Source organism: Choristoneura fumiferana, chromosome 10, assembly GCF_025370935.1.
Source record: "Choristoneura fumiferana chromosome 10, NRCan_CFum_1, whole genome shotgun sequence".
In the NCBI taxonomy this organism is placed as follows: Eukaryota; Metazoa; Arthropoda; class Insecta; order Lepidoptera; family Tortricidae; genus Choristoneura; species Choristoneura fumiferana.
Window position 1 is genome coordinate 6,690,102 of NC_133481.1, and position 19,626 is coordinate 6,709,727.

General features: G+C 37.0%; 2 protein-coding genes across 2 annotated transcripts in view; one reads left to right on the forward strand and one right to left on the reverse strand.

Moving 5' to 3' along the window:
• Positions 1-1,702: 1,702 nt before the first annotated feature.
• Positions 1,703-16,788, forward strand: LOC141431956 (nose resistant to fluoxetine protein 6-like). The gene is made up of 13 exons (XM_074093260.1): positions 1,703-1,949; positions 2,829-3,114; positions 3,213-3,401; positions 3,479-3,555; positions 4,263-4,462; positions 4,540-4,654; positions 4,923-5,137; positions 5,512-5,693; positions 6,067-6,187; positions 9,093-9,267; positions 9,857-9,999; positions 12,595-12,700; positions 14,343-16,788. Exons 1-13 carry the CDS (start codon positions 1,790-1,792, stop codon positions 14,456-14,458), a joined length of 2,085 nt encoding a protein of 694 aa, XP_073949361.1. The 5' UTR covers positions 1,703-1,789; the 3' UTR covers positions 14,459-16,788.
• LOC141431957 (ATP-binding cassette sub-family G member 4) overlaps positions 15,426-19,626 on the reverse strand; it is a gene marked incomplete in the record, with an annotated part of 61,257 nt that continues 57,056 nt past the window's right edge. Inside the window, 2 exon segments of the mRNA XM_074093261.1 lie at positions 15,426-18,216; positions 18,941-19,149. Of these exon segments, the coding sequence (XP_073949362.1) occupies positions 18,069-18,216; positions 18,941-19,149 (357 nt within the window).

The window sequence follows — 19,626 nt, forward strand, 5'->3', positions numbered from 1 at the left end:
TAGAAAATTATTTTCATGTTTTTTTTGTGGTGTCGGTTCAATTTCTTGTTCAACATTTTTTTTTCACACTTTTTAGTGTAAATAATCTATGGTAGGTACAATAATTTAATGTCAACTGCTCACCTTTTACGAAAGATTGCTTTTTCCGATGCAGAGACGTTCATTGAGGAGTCTTGGTGATTCACCACCCGTTCCAAATTTTCAAATCGGTTCGTAACGGTTCGTTACTATTTTCCTTGTGACAGTAAAAATTAACATGATACACTTCACTTCTTACTTCCGTTAACGCTTTTAACCTTTTGTGGTCTTGGCCTCACCTACAAATGCCAGGTGACCTTCTTGAAGTTGATAATCCTCATCTTTCTTAAATCCTCTTTCACACAATCTCTTGAATGTTCTTTTGGCCTGCTTTTCGGTCTTTTCTGTTATACCCTATTCTGTTTAAATGTTTTTAGTTTCGTGCCATCTCTTCCTTATTCTGTTTACGATTTTTTTTTTCTAGTTCCTGCTGGTAGCTAGTGACATTGCATACACAGTGATTGTGTCCATAGCAGCGTGCGTGCTAGTCGACGCACCTTTCTCCACGCTTCAGAGGATGCTTATGGCTGGTAAGACACTACAAAGCTATTTCAGGCAAGCCTAAAAACCAAGTGTCACATCATTCATATCCAACCTTCCACAATCTTCCAACGTTCCACATAATTCCTTAAGCAGATTCTAGTCACTTTCATGTAATTTTACCAAGAGACGAAAATGGCAGTCCCAAAAATATTTATGTCTGGTAAAGGCTAGGTAAAGATAAACGGTAAAGCAACAGATAAAGACAAACTAATGCGTTTATTATAATATTGACTATTTCTTACAGCGATAGCACCTCAGAAGCCACCAGCAAAGGAGGCGGCTGAATCGAAGATAGTGGAAAATAAAGATGGGTTGGAACCAAAACACGATGAAGAAAAATAAGAGAAACGGAATAATCATAAACACTTTTGTTTAAAAATGTGCAAAGTACCTTCTAAATCCAATGAAGCTGAACTAGGCTATTGCGGAACGCTAGTTTAGATTAAAATAAATAGACAAATATTTTATCGTCAGGGTTCTATGAAATCAAATTGTTTTACGAAATCGTTGATGACAACGATGATATTAGATTTAATGATAAGCTTATCGATTAAGCGGGCAATAAAGTTTTATGGAACTGTGAAAATAATAAATGTCATATTTTTAGCACTAAAGGTAATAGATGTAAAATAGTAATAAATTATGTAAGTAAATAAACGTTGATTTTATCAGTACTTTTAACGTATTTAAGCACTAAGGATAATAGGCAGGTAGATATAAAATAATAAATGATAAACTGAGATGTAAGCCAATAAACATTGGTTGTAAGAGAGTTCTTTTATTTTCATAAATATAGTGAAGAGCAGCGGACTGAATTTCGCTTCAAATTTGATCTCTCGCTCGGGTGTTCTCTTAAAATAACAGAACCTTTAAAAAGTGGTTACACACGGCAACTTTTATAGCAGCGATAGCAACCACGGTACAGTATCGATGGATCGAGTGAAAACGAATGAAAATAACCAAAAAGCATGCAACACGCAACTCACATGCAGCGTTGTAATGCTGCAATACATACAAGATACGCGCCAAAAACATCTGATAAGCTTTTAAATAGATATGAAGAACAATTATCATTATTAGTTATGGGTAAAGTTAAAAATACCAATCAGTCATTTACAGCGATCAACGAGCAGAGTCCGAGCGTGTAACAAATACTTAAATTCACAAAATGATTTTAATCTACATAGCATTACTGGTGGCGAGTGTGGCGGCGAATCAAAAAGTTGATGAGTTTTCGTATAATTACGCTTACGATTACGATTTATATGAAAATGTTCTGGACCCAGAACTGTGTCAAAAACACCTGCAAGAGATGAGAGCGTTTGAATGTAAGTATGAAGCTAAAACTGATACATATCTCTCAATTAAGGTCTCTCATGCTTTCTTTCAGCTGCTTTTGATCGTACCTTTTTAGGGTTCCGGAGCCAAAATGGCAAAAACGGAACCCTTATAGTTTCGCCATGGCTGTCTGTCTGTCCGTCCGTCCGCGGCTTTGCTCAGGGACTATCAATGCTAGAAGGCTGTAATTTTGCACGGATATATATGTAAGCTATGCAGACAAAATGGTATAATAAAAAAATTTAAAGCAAAAATTTTAGGGTACAACCTCCCATAGACGTAAAGTGGGGTGATTTTTTTTCTCATCCAACCCTATAGTATATGTCTGGATAGGTCTTTTAAAACCATTAGGGGTTTGCTAGGACGATTTTTCGATTAATTGATTTTATGCAAAATATTCAACTTTAAAGTGCAAATTTTAATTAAAATCGAGCGTCCCCCGCCCCCTCTAAAATCTAAACCAGTGGGTGGAAAAATTTGAAAAAATTCAGGATGGTAGTAGTAGTAAGTATATCAGTTTCAAGGAAAACTATAACGGCTAAGCATGCTTGAGAATTGTTAGTAGTTTTACTCTTAAATAGCAGCCTAAGGTATAAAATATATGTAAACTTGAAAGATTCCGTATAAAATACGAAATCCTTAGAAAAATATTTAATTTTTTCGTAATGGCTACCGAACCCTATTTTGGGCGTGTCCGACACGCTCTTGGCCGGTTTACAATTATGTATTCCTCCATGTACAAACTAAAACTTTCGAGAAAACGGGATAAACATCAATAACATGTTTAATTTTGCACATGGCCCATTATATATTTATTACTATAATAATAATAATTTAATTAACTTTAATAAAAAAGTATCATTTTGTAGTTTACGATGCCAGCTTTCGAGTACCACAAAGTATTCTAAAAGGGAATTCATTTAGTCTTGGCAACTACCGACAATGCTTGGCCATAAATCAGGTCCAAGAAAGCAGCGTCATCCAGGGAAAATATTGTCTCATTCAGACAGAAAGTTTAACTCTTCCAATAGTTACTGGGAACTCTTGGCCAGCAAACGTGACCTGGAGCAAATGTAGTACTATTTGGTCTGATCATAATTTGAAAGCATACAAAGACGCTACACAGAAATTCGCAACTTTGGCTGGTGAAGACAGGTTGGTCACCTCCTAAATCAGGATTTACTTATAAATACTTCTCGCTGTTTATAGCAGTGGGTGTAATCTTAACAATTCTTCTTTTTATTTTCATTTAGAGTACTGGAAGGAATTATCATAGCCCATGCTGTGCCGATGACCCTAGCGGTTTGCATTCCACGTTCCTGCAGAGTGGAAGATGTGCTCTCTCCTTTATTAGACAGTTCTTCTGTCGAGTTCAACTACACGAATCTTATGTGCCGACTTCCCGATGACAAACCCTACTCTGGCGCTGACATTGCTGCTGTGTAAGATGAAAATTAAGTATATTTAAAAATGAATTTTCTTCTGGACCGAATTTACTCAGTTAACATTTTGTTTTCAGTGTTATATTCTCTATTCTTGGGTGCCTGACAATATTAAGCACGGGCTATGAGCTCCACCACATATTTATTAAGAAAGGTAGGATCTAATTTGAAGCATAATTAACTTGAATATCTTTAAATTCTGTCAACAAACTGCTATGCAGTTTGCCAGATGTATATAGAGACAAATATTTCTGTACTTCTTTTGATTTTATTCTTTATTTCTAACTTTTTAGTGATTTGTAGTCAAATTACATCTCACAACGATTCCATTAGGCCCAAACACGGCTTAGTTACGTTGTTTTATAACAGAGTTCCGTTGCCTAGTTTCAGCATCAGATCAGTTCGAAAGAATAATGATCTTAAAGCTTCTTCTTAGTCGCTTATTTAGTTAAATTAATCATGATCATTTATAGACGCGCGAGCATTACTTAGCTTTGACGAGTTCCATTGGCCATCTACGGTCTTCTTCATCAGGTCCAGTTCACCAAATGATACATTATGCATGTAAATGCTAATTTTAATACTAAAAATGCCAAAATCGTCATAGGTGTGCCTATAAAATTTGAGGGTTGCCCTCGATTTCCCTAAGATTCCATCATTAGATCTTGAGTTGGTGACAATGGGACTACCTCAAAAGAGCACTCTTTTGAATAAAAAAAGAATTTTGAAAATCGCTTCACAATTGACTGAGTGAGTAATCGGTGAACATACATAAAAAAAAAATACAAACAGTGGAACATAGAACCTCCTTTTTTGAAGTCGGTTAAAAAAAGGCTTGACATTATTTCTCTAATGTTATAGAAACTATAAAACCCAGCGAGATATTGAGTTGCTTCTCGGTATACTCCAACACCGACCGACTGATGACAATCAACACCAAGCCCGGTGTTCTTGACTGTCTGGACGGAATTCGTTCCCTCTCCATCTTATGGGTCATTGTCGGGCACACGTTTCTTGTCCATGCGGCCGTATATTTAACCAATGGTCTGGATTCTCTAAAAGTAAGTCTCTTCAAATTCCTTAATAATCATTAATTCATGCTTAAAAACTACTTAAGTAACATCAATTTATTTTCCAGTGGCAATCTCAGTTAAGTTCAGTTTGGATTACGGGAGCCGGTGTTGCAGTAGATTCTTTTTTCACTCTTAGTGGTCTGCTTCTCGTTTATACCGTGGCTAACAAGATGAAACAAAGTAAGGCAATCCAATATCTAGTTACTATTTTACCATTTAATTATGCACCGTTCGTGACATATTTCCTAAAATGGGAGTGCGTACCAGTGTCGCATCGCCTAGCAATTGCGATCAAATGAAGTCCCCCCCAATAGCTAGTAGTTATTAGTCTGTTTAGGTAAATGACAATAAATAAAAAAAAACTTAATTTCTCGTTAGAGACTTCTTTACAAAAAAAAAAACTACTTATACATTTGAAACACAGGCTAATTGTGAGGATTGATTTCAGTGCAACTGCTAAAGAACCTTCACCTGTTCTACCTGAACCGGTTGCTGCGAATGTTCCCCCTTCTGGCGGCAGCGGTGCTGCTGCAGGCGTCAGTGTTCCACCAGGTCACTGACGGCGTCCGCTGGGACCGCGTCGCGTGGGAGACGCAGAAGTGCCGAGACTACTGGTGGTCAGCGCTGCTGCATTTACAAAATATTGTGAACCCTCGGAATATGGTGAGTATTTATATGCATATAGGCATACTACACAGTTTTTTTGCCCAATAAATTGTCTCACTGATGAGCACACGTGGCCTTCTCTCAGTCTTCTCTTTTGAGCCCTTGCTCCTGCTAATTTACACAAAAAGCGTTATCTAATATCTCCAGCCAATTTCTTTTTGATCTGCTTCCGCTTCGGTGGTTGCCTTTCAAAACCCAGGTGACGGATTATTTTAATTATCTTTGACTTTATCCCTGGACATAAATTTTATATCCGCAATACTTGGTTTACCTTGTATCTTTCTTGTATGCACGATATTTGATTGTATCTGGTTTTTCTTTGGTGAATCTATGTGAAACCGTGTCAAATTCTTTATATCGTGCCATTACAGTGTTTGACACACACCTGGTACCTCTCAGTGGACGTGCAGCTCCACATCTTGTCGCCCCTTATCCTGTTCTGGGTGCTGGGCACCCGCCGCTCCGCGTGGTCCGGGCTCACCGCCGGCTTGCTCGCCTCTTTAGCCGCTACCATCACCTACTGCTTCATTAAGCAGTTTTCTGGACTTCATGAGTAATTATTGACAGTCTTAGCTTTAAGGAAGCAACTAAATAATGCTTCTGTTCTATACCGGAGGCCTTATTGCCTAATGCTTCTGGCAGTCGCGATCACAATCAAATGACAGTTTTGTTCATACAAAATCTGTCACTTGATTGCAATCGCAAGCGTCAGAAACGGTAGACATACGGCCTCTGCAGCCAGCAAAAAATTGCTTTCATTGGTTTGGTAGGTCAATCTGTTTCTTTGATCCTGCTAAACAACTTTTCTAAAATGTGGGCAAATGTAATGAAATAAAATAAACAGAGTGACAAGACAACTTATTGCAGTCTTACTAGTCCTTTCTTTATTATGCTATTAATATAACGATAATGGACGTTTATTTCAGTACAGAATATTCGGTTTACTTCTACCATAACACAATGACGAGATCACCAGCTTTCATAATTGGCATGATATTCGGGTACATGCTACACATCTCAAGAGGAAAACAGGTCGAAGTATCTAGGGTAAGTTGATGTTTAGATTGATTCAATAAGTACTCGTAACTAGAAAATACTGATTATAACAATATGTAGGTATACCTACCATTGAATACTGATCCAGCCGGAACAAGATTTTCTTATCCAGTTCCATATAAATCTTGAATAACATTGCAACATTATCGGATTAGTAATAGGTGGGCAAATTACTAACAGATACAGATAATATATGTAGATAAAATTATTAAAATCAGATGTTGTGGTAGGTATCGATGCGCTACGATTAAACACGCAACCAAAAGAAAGCATCATCACTTTGTGTCAACTTTCGTAATTAATGTAATAACAATCCAAAAAAAAATCGGTGAAATTAAAATTTTGCCGTGCATGTACAAAATGCCAAATGGGAGGGAATAAGTAAAATTGGCACTTATAACATCTTATAAGTACCTTGACAAGTTCGTATGTGACACACGTTAGAACCCTGTCGCAGGGAGCCTCTGCTGCCTTTATCAGGTTTTTATTTGATAAGTGCGGCAAATGTTGAATGGAACAGGGTTCTACCGAGTGTCATGTACAAATTTTTCAAAGTCGGGTTTTTTCACAGTGGTCGTTGAATTCAGTATTCCATTCCGCTTCCCAGTCTATACCTACCTATAAAATAGTACCGTGACTGACTGACTCACTGACAGACAACGCACAGCCTAAACTCAGTAGTAGCGCCGGTGCGCTAGACTTGAAATTTGGCATACATGTACCTCGAGTGTTAAAGACGTGCACTAAGGAAGGATTTTTCGAAATTCCCACGGGATAGGGAAATATCTAAACTTTTTTCGTTTCTTTGTTTGTAGTCGAATCTTTGAAAATATTGAGCTGATTTTAAAAAATCTTTCACCGTTAGTAAGCTACACTATCCTTGATTGACATACGCTACTTTTTATCCGGGATAATGCAAAATTCCCTCGGGATAGAAATAAACAAATTCAATTTCGGAGCTGATTTCAAAAATTCTTACATATTATGTGATATGACTATAAATAAATAAATAAATATCACGGGACAATTCACACCAATTAACTTAGTCCCAAAGTAAGCTTAGCAAAGCTTGTGTTATGGGTACTAAGCAACAGATAAATATAATTATATAGATAGATACATACTTAAATACATATTAAACACCCAAGACCCGAGAACAAACATTCGTATTTTTCATACAAATATCTGTCCCAACACGGGAATCGAACCCGGGACCACTAGGTTAGAGAACCTGACTACGAAGCTTGAGGTCCCGGGCCTAGTGGCCATCTGGTCGTCAACCAAAGGCTAATTTTTCCTAGGGAAAATACAAAATTCCCATGGGATTTTAAAAATTGTTTCACCAATAGAAAGCTACACAATTCCTCATTAGTATAGACTACTCTTCTTCGGGAAAATGCAAAATTCCCGCGAGATAGAAATAAGTGAATTTAACTTCAGGTCTGATTTTAAAAGTTCTTTCACCAAAAGTAAGCTACAGTATTCCTGATTGACATAGGATACTTTTTTCCGGGAAAATGAAAAATTCCCGCGGGATAGAAATTAGTCAATTGAACTTCCAGTAAAAAACAATATTTGTATTACTTATGTTGTCTACGCGCACGAAGTCGCGGGTAAAAGCTAGTGAATTATAATTTGCTAGGGTTCCGGAGCCAAAATGGCAAAAACGGAACCCTTATAATTTCAACATGTCTGTCTGTCTGTCCGTCCGCAGCTTTGCTCATTTACTATCAATACTAGAAAGTTGTAATTTTGCACGGATATATATGTAATACAAGATATCCGAAGACGAAGGGCTACGGATTAGCCCGAAACATGTCGAGCTAAACTCGATTTAAGACGTGAGTTATCCGGGTCATTATATTTGATACAAGATATGTATGATACAAGAAAAAAATCAAAAAATTTTTTAGGGTAGGTACCTCCCATAGACGTAAAGTGAGGGTGAGTTTTTTTTCTCATTCAACCCTATGGTGTGGGGTATCGTTGGATAGGTCTTTTAAAACCATTAAGGGTTTGCAAAGACGATTTTTCGATTCAGTGATTTGTTTGCGAAATATTCAACATTAGTGCAAATTTTCATTAAAATCGAGCGTCCCCCCCCCCCTAAAATCTAAATCTAAACCGGTGGGTGGAAAAATTTGAAAAAAAACAGAATGGTAGTAAGTATATCAAACTTTCTAGGAAAACTGTTACGGCTAAGTTTGTTTGAGAATTATTAGTAGTTTAAGAGTAAATAGCATCCTAAGGTATACCTAAACTTGGAAAATGTTGTATAAAATACGAAATCCTTAGAAAAATGTTACTTAATTTTTCCGTAATGGCTACGGAACCATATTTTGGGCGTGTCCGATACGCTCTTGGCCGGTTTTTTTTGTTATCGCGTGGTTATTTTCGGAATGAACCGACACGTGCATAAGATAAACATCCGATTGTGGCAGCCAAACGCGGTTTTTTTTTTACTAAGCGATTGAAATGTAATGTATATATCTCTCTATATATTAAATAAAAATGAATCACCGAAATGTATGTGAGCGCAACTTTCGAACGACGGCACCAAATTGGATAATTCTTTTCTTTGTATTCGTTATTGTCATGACAAGGTTTTTGTGAAAGAAAATAAAAATTATACGGGGCCGAAGCCGCGGGCAACAGCTAGTAATATTATAAATGCGAAAGTTTGTAAGTCTGATTGTTTGTTTCTTCACTTCATCACGTCTAAACCGCTGAACCGATCTAGATGGAATTCGGTATACAGACAGTTTGAGTACCGGGGAAGGACATAGGATAGTGTTTATCCCGGAAAATTTCATAGTTCCTGCGGGATCTGGGAATCTGGTAGGTACGCGGAAGGGTGACGGCTAGTCTCAATATAAATTGCTCTATTCCATTGCAGTGGACGGTAATACTTGGCTATCTATTAGCACTGATGATGTCGGCATACTGCATGTATCAAGAGCATGCCAGCTGGGACAGCCAGCTCTGGATCAACTTTAACACAGCCCTCATGCGAGCTGCCTGGGCACTGTCGCTTTGCTGGCTCGTCTACGCCTGTGTCAACGGATATGGAGGTGGGAACAAAACTGTCATATCAAAAAGTTCGACAGTCTTAAAAGAAACTAAAAAGATAACCTAACCAAAAAAAAGTTGGAAAACCCCCGACTTTGTCACTTCAAAGTTCAATATCTCAAAAACTGCTAACCCATTTTGATAAAACATGTCTAAGAACCATCGCTAGAAAATCTGCTTTCAATTAAAAAAAACACATTCAAAACGGTCCACCTGTTTAAGAGCTACGGTGCCACAGACAGACAGACAGACACACACACAGACACGCAGATACACAGACACACATAGCGGTCAAACTTATAACACCCCTCTTTTTGCGTCGGGGATTAAAAAAACAAGTATGGTGGTGTAAAACTCTGTTAAGTAACTTAAAGTTTAACAGTCGAGACCCAATCAAAATCTTACTAATGGGTCCATACTGTTGAACTTGGGTATATATTCAATCACAAACTAACTTTTTCCAACAAATAAAATTGAACGTAACTTTTGTAGTTAATTTCAAGAAGCATTTGAGTAGGTAATAGCAATATAAATTAAGTTTATTAATAACTATAATAAAAGCAGTCTACCGAAGTGTCTGTGTCCTTTCAGGCCCAATTAATTGGTTTCTCTCTCTGAAACTATGGAAGTTTGTGGGCAGAATCTCGTACGCTCTGTACATCTTCCACTATCCGATGCAGTTCATCACCAGAGGAGCCAATATAATGCCGATATATTTCACTTTTGAAAACATGGTGAGTACCCAGTCAAGTTGCACAGTGCCCATATGCATATTTATAGCATACTTACCTACATAATATTTTATAGGCATGTTAACACTACAATATTCAAACTGTATCAAAGTGTCACACTCTCGACAAAATATGGCATCTGCTTGAAGCGTGATAAATCTGCATTCATTAAAAAAAACCGGCCAAGAGCGTGTCGAACACGCCCAAGATAGGGTTCCGTGCCATGTGCCATTACGAAAAAAATCAAGTAATATTATGTGCGTTATAACATAATTAAAACACTACAGTCTTAAAATGTATTACCAGAAAATGAACGTATCTTCACGGCACTACGACCTTTTGCTTACTTCTCAGCGCAGTTTTTCGGCAATAACTCAAAAACGGTATATCCGATCATGTTGAAACCAATTTTCGTTGAAAGTATTTATTAACGTTACCTTTCCATATTTTTTTTCATATTTTTGGACAAGATAGGGGGAGACACAATATTTGCTATTTTGGGAGCGATTATTTCTGGAAATCTTCACTTGATTAAAAAAGTTTTTGAGAAACCTTACTATCTTTTCAAAAGAGCTGACGAACTATGTGCCACACGTTGATGCGAGTTAAAAAAAATTTTTTTTCAATTTCTGTTAAGTACCTACTTGTACGGAGTGCCCCCCCCCCCCTATAAATGTTTATTTTTGTAATTTAACTACAAAACTAAATAGCGGAAAAAGACAAGACATCTGTATTCCAAATTTCATTAATATACATCTTGTAGTTTTCGAGTAAAATGCATGTGACATACGGACGGACAGACAGACAGACAGACGGACTTGACGAAACTATGAGAGTTCCGTTTTTGCCATTTTGGCTCCGGAACCCTAAAAATACTTAACACGTGGCTGTGATAGACGTGGTGGCCTTCATGGTTTTACCTATGGCATCTTAAGCAGGGAATTGCCTCTGATTTTTTCGAAATTACATTTGAAATTTACTACGAGCTTTACGGTGAAGGAAAACATCATGAGGAAACCTGCAAAACCTGCGAAGTAGTGTAATTCCGGGGTAGATGGCCATAAGGAAGAGATGGCCAATCGAAATAATTCATAGAAGCGTCGACTTTACGCCACCAGTTACCGTTTCATTCAGTTTCTATCATGGATGGGAGCTACGGTATAGCCAACATTTTGGGGAAATAAAATCGAAAATTAGATAAAATCCTGTTGTTTTGTTTTGTCTGGTACAAATCTTTTTTTACGTGGTCATGATGCTAGCTTCTTAAAGTAATGATGGTTTTAGTATTTGTTGCAAAGTATAAGAGTAGTATTTCGTTCTAACCAAATAATGCATGTCGTGCTTTAACTTTTTTTATTCTACGTATGGCCATCTCTCCCGCGGAAAAAGGAGAGATGGCCAATTTAATTCAGTATGTAATTGATTGTATATAAGTTTTCTGAAAAGTATCAGGTAGTACTGACAATGTACCATTAATTATGTTACCAGTCAAAAATAAGAAACAGCAGTTCTCGTCGAAGACTGGCTTCAATGCAAAGAATGCCAGATTTGGACACATGAAAATTATACTGGGTTAAGCGACACGTGTTCCTTATAAAAAAAATTACTAAAATAGAGACCAAAAACTACGCTAAACCTAAAATTGCGATATGGCCATCTTCGGGAGAAAATTTCGTAACAATTTTAATAGAAATTGTGACTTACTGGCTTGGCATTCGAAAGTTAATTATTTAGTGTAATTAATTAAATCGATTTCTATTGTAGCGCATAAATTCTTTTTTTTATTGGTTTTAATAAAAATTATAGCTATCTACCCCGGACTTACCCTAATTCAACGGTGCGGGTGAACTTCCCAATCCGCACAGCCATTGTAGGAACTACGGTCCAAGCCCTCTCATTCTGTCTGGTCGCCATAGATAGGCTAAGATTGAATTAGAGACAAATCAGAGGCCGTATTGCCTAACGTTTCTGAGGCTCACTATCGCAATCAAATGACAGATTTCGCATACAAAAACTGTCATTTGATTGCGATCGCGAGCATCAGAAACGTTAGGGAATACGGCCTCTGGCCAGCTTGCCGCTACTGATTTGAGCAGAGTAAAGTCAAAGCAGTGGTCTGATTTTACCAATGAGGGCTATCGCGTATGAATTCGCCACTAGAGGCGCTAGTGTAGCGTGAGGTCTCCGAAATGTCAAATTTCATAGTTTTTGGGTGAGCTACGCGGGTTTATTTATAATTAGAATAATTTTGAGAATATTTTGCAATATCTGAAATTAATTATGGCAAATATGCGTTCCGGGGCAATGAATGTCTGTGTTTTCGACAGTTTTGTCTTTCAGCAACCTTTGTCCTCCCTTTTTTCCGAACAAAACGGGGACTATGCAACACTGTGGCATGCTCGTTATTTCTATTGTACGGTTTTAAGTTGTATTAAATATGATTTTAATCTAAACTTTGTTTTCACGCCCGTAATAACAGACTTTGAAAGTCATACTTAAAAACCTCACGCAACAGTGCGCCATCTAGTGAGACAAAAAACGATAGCCCTCATTTGTCATGGTGGTCTTTCACATTTAATTTATGTCGCTGTTCGCCAGTTCCTGCTGTTCGCAAGCGATGTCGCTTACGCGGTAATCGTGTCCATTGCGGCCTGCGTGCTCATCGATGGGCCACTCTCCACGCTTCTCAGGATGCTCGTGGCAGGTACGCAAACAAAGAATGTCCAGGAGCCATATCGTCTGTCCCTCGGGCGCAAACGATCGCATTTATCATCACCAGGGGTCGGACAAAAAGTGCTGATGACGTAAAAATGACGTAATCTTGCACACAAGATGATGTTTTTATTTAAACTTCCGTGTGACAAAGTGGCATTAATGAAGTAACAAAATAATCGTAAATAAATCAATGGAATTCAGTGAATAAAATAAATTTAAATTAATAAAGAGGTTGATAAATGATAAGTGATAATTGTTTATGAAAATCAAAAATACTGTTTGAAGTCACCCTATAAGTGGTTTGACGTCATCGGCACTTTTTGTCCGACCCCTGATCATCACTTTCTACCCTCGTCCTACACCGTGTGACGGAAAGAAGTGGTGAAAACGATTGTGAGTCCGAGTGTGTTAGACAATAAGGCCCCAGGACTCATCTTCGATTATCTTAAAGTACCTACATAGTAGACATAATTCGTGCTTGAAAAAAAAATGCAGCTGCAAACAGAACTCATGAGTCATGACATCCGAATTACGGAATTGTTTTTATTTTTATTATAAAATATTATAGTAGATTATTCAACAAAGGACGAAAACAAGCCATAATGACACGAGATGTTTAGCCACCCGAGCGGAGCGAGGGTGGCTATAGTTCGAGTGGCATTATAGTTGTTTAGTCTCGCGTTAAACACTCTACTTTTCACTTTGAATGCGAGGAAAAAAGCAATATTCTGTTCTAAATTACAATATTACTTTTTAAAACGTAAGCTCGGATAATGTGATATAGATTCATATTCGTAATCATTAACTGTGTTTCAAGAAACTATTTTTTTTATTTTATTTTTCATTTTTGCACAGGTGGCATTTTGAGGTTGTTTCAAGCTCTAAAAATCTTCCATTCATAAACACCGTGTGGGCTGTTTAGGGTTTTAACGTAAAAAAAAATACTTTAATCCCTATATGCAGAGACTAAAGTAACATTTAAAGAGCATGACAAGTTATTTTTTTAAAAACCCTTGATAGCCTTGGTTTGACCTATGGCTTCTCAATCAGAAGGCAACGGGTTTGAGCCCGAGCTCACACCTCTGAATTTTTCGGCATTTATGTGCGGAAATAGGTCTGAAATTTACTATGGGCTTTATAAATAAGCAAAGTGTCGTTAAGGAAACCTGCACACATCTGCAAATAAATTCAATGGTGTGTGTAAAGTTCGCAATCCATACTGGAACTGCTGCCCACGCTGGAAGAAGCCTGAGAGGCCTGTGGCTTGCAGTGGGACGTACAGTCACCAGCACCAATATCTGACAGAACAAGCGTGCATAAATATCTGATACGACTCTATTTCTAGGGCCGGAAGGACGTCTCAGATATTTTTGCACGCTCCGCTGTGGCAGATATTAATGCTGGTGACTGTACTTATATAGGCCGAGATGATGATGGCGATTATAAAATATTGTACAAGATTCTTCATGCAGCGGCAAAACCACATGGTCATGGTCGCGAATTTTTCTTACTAGTTAACATTTATGCAAGGTGTTCATAGCAAAAATGGACCTATCAACTATTTTGCCCATACTTTGGGCGTCTCCTGAGTTACCAGTTGTTGAAAAAAGCATTTAATTTATTTTTTACAGCTGTCGCTCTTCAAAAACCACCAGCAAAGATTGCCAGTCAAAAAGAAGTGTTTGAAACTAAACCGACAGAAAGTAAAGACGAATCGCAACCGAAAAAAGTTGAAGGGAAGCAATAAAAAACATATTTTGCATAAATAAATATTTTTACTAACGACAGAACCTGTTTTTTATTAACTTAAATTCTAATTCAAATATGTTTATTGCATGGTCATGAGTAATACACATCTTAATAATGTTTAGTTTACAGTTCGTCATGTCCTGCCTCAGAGAGGCGTACAATATTTTTAAACTTAGTTTCTTATACTTCCTTACTATTTTTTTTTAGCATATTGGACTTCTAATATGTAGTTACCGCCTTATGTCTGTCTGTGCGAGTCTTCTGCTTTGATCAGAAGAGTGTTTCTACAAATTCGAAATTTAGTACTATAAAGGTAGTTTTATAGTACATTGTGTCTTAAGGGCGGAAGCCCGAAGTCGAAGACTGAGGGCTTTAATGAGCCGATGTTCGTAATTCTAGTACCACCCGTGTGACATACAATGGTTTTTATCACATTTGCGAGTAAAATTGTATATTTGTAAAAGATAAACTAATATTTTTTCAATAATTGCCGATACCGCTGATTGCGCTCTTGGTTGGAAATCAGTACGGGCAATGACTCATTTACCGACCATGGGTTTCATGACAAGCACATTAAGGTCAAGGGTTTCATTTGGGGGATTGCAACCAAGGTAGCCTGCATGTTACGACACTGTTTACGAGCAAGTGTGATGATAAAGCTTAAAGCTTACTTAGACTTAGAAGTTATTTTTTAAGTCTACTAGTCTATGTCTGTAAACCAATGTAACATAACTCCACACTGCATACATTTTGCTTACAGGAGATTGGTTCCGTTAACACTTGAAATCCATAGATACCTACTGTACGGAACTCTCTGTGAATGAGTCCAACTCGCACTTCTTCGGTTTTTTTAACAGATATCGGTTACCAGTGACGTTATCATAACGCTGGTCAGACAAAATAACGAGAAACCACAGCGAGACATGAAACAAGGGGCGACAGTTGTTAAAAAAAATCGGAACCAATCAAATGTTATAGCGATTTATTTACGTTCATTATTATTATTACATATTTTAAAAATCATCATTAAGTAGCCCGCACATTTTTTTAAAAAAAACATTTAATTATAATCTATTTACACATAAATAAATAATACAAAAGAAATTCACAATATTAAATAAAACGTGTTAGTTCTGAATATTTTCATTTACCCTCAACATCTAAGTCACTGTTACAAATTCAGAAAATTCAAATTATAATAAAATTTTTTAGAGCTCTGCTCGAAGCTACTAAATATTTAAGAAACTTTCTTGATTTCGCGATATCATTAGATTAAGTTTTTCAGGTTGGATGAACCGAAGCTATTACTTTATGGGGATGAGTTAAGCATATTTATATACAAAAGCTTTAGCTTTTAAATAAGTGGAAACCTGAATGCGGTTTGTTCAGAGTAGTATACTAGAACAGAATATATTACTTGAACTTTATTTTAAAGCAGGTTCTATTTTTTTAAATGCCTTTTTTCACTGTGCCTAGTCTAAAAGTTTCGAATGCAGCATACGCCAATTAAATTTAGCGAGTTTGCTAGTAAGTAATGCTAGTAAGTAAGAAAATAATTTTGGTTGCAAGAAATTTAGATAATTTAATACTGGCCGTTTCTCTGTTAGTTTGTTTTTTTTTCTATTAAAAATGACAAGTACATGTTACACGAATATGTCAATAAATGGAAAAAGATAGAATGAAGTAAAAAAAAGGGGTCTTGGGGGTATCTATGGTCTTCAGTTATTTAATGAACACCTTGTATACTTTAATGCGTTCGTGTGCTAAAGCATTGTTTTTCTACCTTTTTCTTGACACGACCCCTTTAGTATGAAAAAATATTTTTCTATTTTTTTATGGAAGTATTTTTCCCAGCACCTAGGGGCCTCGCGACCCCCCCCCCCCCTAAAGAGGGGGTCGCGACCCACAGGTTGAAAAACACTGTGCTAAAGAAACAGGTGGTTTGTTGACGACAAAGGCATATACATATTTTGCCGCATTTCTAATTCATCGTTTTCTGAACAAATGGCCAAAATTACAACTTGATTAAGACTTATGTTTAAATTCCACAATAGTTTAATTAAGTAGCATCACATCGTTTGGTGCCACCCTGTATATGAAAAAAGTTATAAAAAGCTAAAGAATTGGTCCACGAAACATTGTATTTTTTTTTTACTTAAATAAATTATTATGATCACAGTCCCATCAAAATAACCTGCTAAACTTACGAATAATTAACTAAATCAAATATCTGTATATAAATTACATCGCACACAACTTAAATCTGCCTACCTACTTATAAAGAAAATAATATTTTTATATTGTGTTCAAATTTTATCCAATAGTATATCCCTACAAACCTTATAAAAGGACATCCGCAAAGCAACGTCCGTTTCAATAAATCAGGTATAAAAATAGTCTAAAACTCAAAAAAATATGAAATAAAGCAAACGTCCGAGTGCTCGACACGCTAATGCCCAATAGACGACACCCTACTGTCATCTATATTGCTAATGACATAAGATTAAAGATGCCAAATATTGGGTCAGTGACGAGCACTTATACTAAGCCAGTTGGATTTGGAATCATAGAGAGCCAATTGCGTCAATATGTATCTTAAATTCAGTCAGTGAAAAACCCGAATGTTATTTGAAATCATATGGACCGTATTTAATTTATCCAATAAGGCACAACCATCAGTCCGCCACAGTACACATAAGTTTGGAAGTATACAAGGCAATAATAAAAGTCTTTTCACTTATGGTAGTTGTTGGCATCAATCGACACTTTACGCAAATATCACGCAATATGTTTTGTCCATAACCACTCTGTGGGCTTTCTTTTAAGATTAGGTAAGTACTTAAGCGCGTTCCAGGTCTTACTTCGTATCTTACCGTCCCGATGACGCTTATGTTATTTAATACAAGAGTGAGAGGGACGGTTCGATACGAACTTCGAATTACGTAGGACGGTTTACTACCAGCGTCCCACCCCAACATCACAGTCACCCCACTGATGTTGAAAGGTAAGAATGATTTACTATTACTAAATAAAATCATTTTTCTTTTAAATAAAACGTCTGGTTGTTTTGGTGATAGGTAGGGAGGTAGGTGAGTCAAATTTAACATGCAAGATTTGACCCGAATATACAAATATGCATACAATTGCAAGTTAAATAAAAGCTTTTACAAGCTTTATTACTAAAAGGCCTACTAAGCTGAGATACAGCACGAACTAAACAGTTTTTTTTTTCAATTTTGCAAAAAATAAGTGGACAACGCTAACGCTCCATTGGAGCGTAGGTATTTATCTCAAAAAATGTGCCTAGCTTCCATACTGCTTTAGCTTAAGTATATATATACTGTGCCAACACGGTTTACCTACAACCACGCGTCAACACTGTAGCGAATCAGTAGCGAGCCTGTTGAAGGTCGTGATATAATTTGGTTATACTGTTTGGACGCTGGTTTACAACCGTCTAGATCGCGTTAGAAAGAGACAAAACGAATTACAGATAACCGTATGATATACCTACTTAGTACTAACAAAATTTCTTTATTTGACATTTGTATTCAAGAATAATCATACCAAAATGCAGCAAAGTAAATTTTGTCCATTTTCTACCCTAACTATAAGCAGACTGAGCTCTTGACGCTCCGGCGCAGCGTGAAGAAAGCAAGCAGGCGTACGCACACTATCGAACCGAACAGCACGCCGATGTCGAACCAGTAGTTATCCATTTTGAAACTGAACTGCTTTATTACTTCCTTGGGATGCCTGTAAAAAAACAATAATTGAAAGGAACGGAATCAAAATGATAGAGATGGAAAAAGATACATTTTCTGAGCACATCGTGTTTGTGATCGTGATCACACACAAATCCTATACTTGGTTTGGATAGGTATTTAACTAAATGTAAACAAAACAACGTCAATTGGTGTTTTAAATATTGAATTTCCCCCATTAAACTATCTAAACATTTACATTTCTGTATTGAAATACACTAGTCTAGTTTGTATTGCAATGATAGGTAAGTAAAATGTTTAAAATCCTTGAATGTACAAAATCTGGCAGCTGAAGTTTGTTTACATTTAGTTAATTACCTAAACGTTTCAAGTATAGGTACGGTCAGGTCCTTTAATTAATGAGCCACCATGGAACCTTTTCAAAGGAAAAGTCATTACGATTTTCATTGTTAATTAATGCGATGTCACTATGACGTTTACTGTGAAATGTTTCCATGATGGCTCACGAATAACTCCGGATAAACATTTCTCTTACTCTCCGAGCAGTCTAACGAAAATCTTCACTACTGTTACAGGTACAGTCAACGTCATAAATATATGTATATTGTTACCAAGACATCAGAAATCTATACATCTTAATGTCATTCTGTTTGTAAATATTTCCATTTATCCTCGGCTGTATTTTACTGAGAATTCCCTAAACTTTACCTACCTACTCATTAAATCGAGAACCATCAATGTCAGCTCTAACTCACCTCATATGACAGTAAAGCTTATCATCTGGGCAGTCGAGCGGCGGGCGATTGTAGGAGTACACGCACAGCATCAGAGCCTCGAAGGCGTAGCGGATGAAGGAGCCGTAAGACACAATCTGCATAACGCGGGCCATGTGCGAAAGAAGCACCAGGTACCCGCCAAACACGAGCATTGCGCACGTGGAAATGGCGCCCAGGAACGTTCCGTTCTGAAAAGAAGAGAGTCTATTAAGGGATCCTTTGGTATAAAACTACAAATCAATACAACCACTCTATATTAGTCTAGTGCAGGACATAGACCTCTCAACCTCTCACATAGGCAGTGTTGAGCGGAATAAATTCTTGTAATGCTTAGTGATTTTTTGTGTTTTTGGGTTCCGTACTCAAAGCTTAAAACAGAAACCCTATTACTAAAACTTCGCTGTCCGTCCGTCCGTCCGTCTGTCACCAGACATGAACCGTGATAGTTAGACAGTTGAAATTTTCACAGATTATGTATAACTGTGGCCGATATAACAACAAATACTAAAAACAAAATAAAATAAATATTTAAGGGGGGCTCCCATACAACAAACGTGATTTTTTTGCTAGTGCCTAATGAATGTTGTATATATTGTACGGAACCCTTCGTGCGCGAGTCCGACTCGCACTTGGCCGTTTTATTTATTTATTTTAGCATAAGATTT

What these genes read in the sequence shown, in the direction of transcription:
- LOC141431956 (XM_074093260.1), top strand. Translation starts at nt 1,790, where the DNA reads ATGATTTTAATCTACATAGCATTACTGGTGGCGAGTGTGGCGGCGAAT. An exon ending in CAGTTTTCTGGACTTCATGA is followed by an intron (nt 5,694 to 6,066) that starts GTAATTATTGAC and finishes CGTTTATTTCAG; the next exon opens with TACAGAATATTCGGTTTACT. An exon ending in TCTCAGGATGCTCGTGGCAG is followed by an intron (nt 12,701 to 14,342) that starts GTACGCAAACAA and finishes TATTTTTTACAG; the next exon opens with CTGTCGCTCTTCAAAAACCA.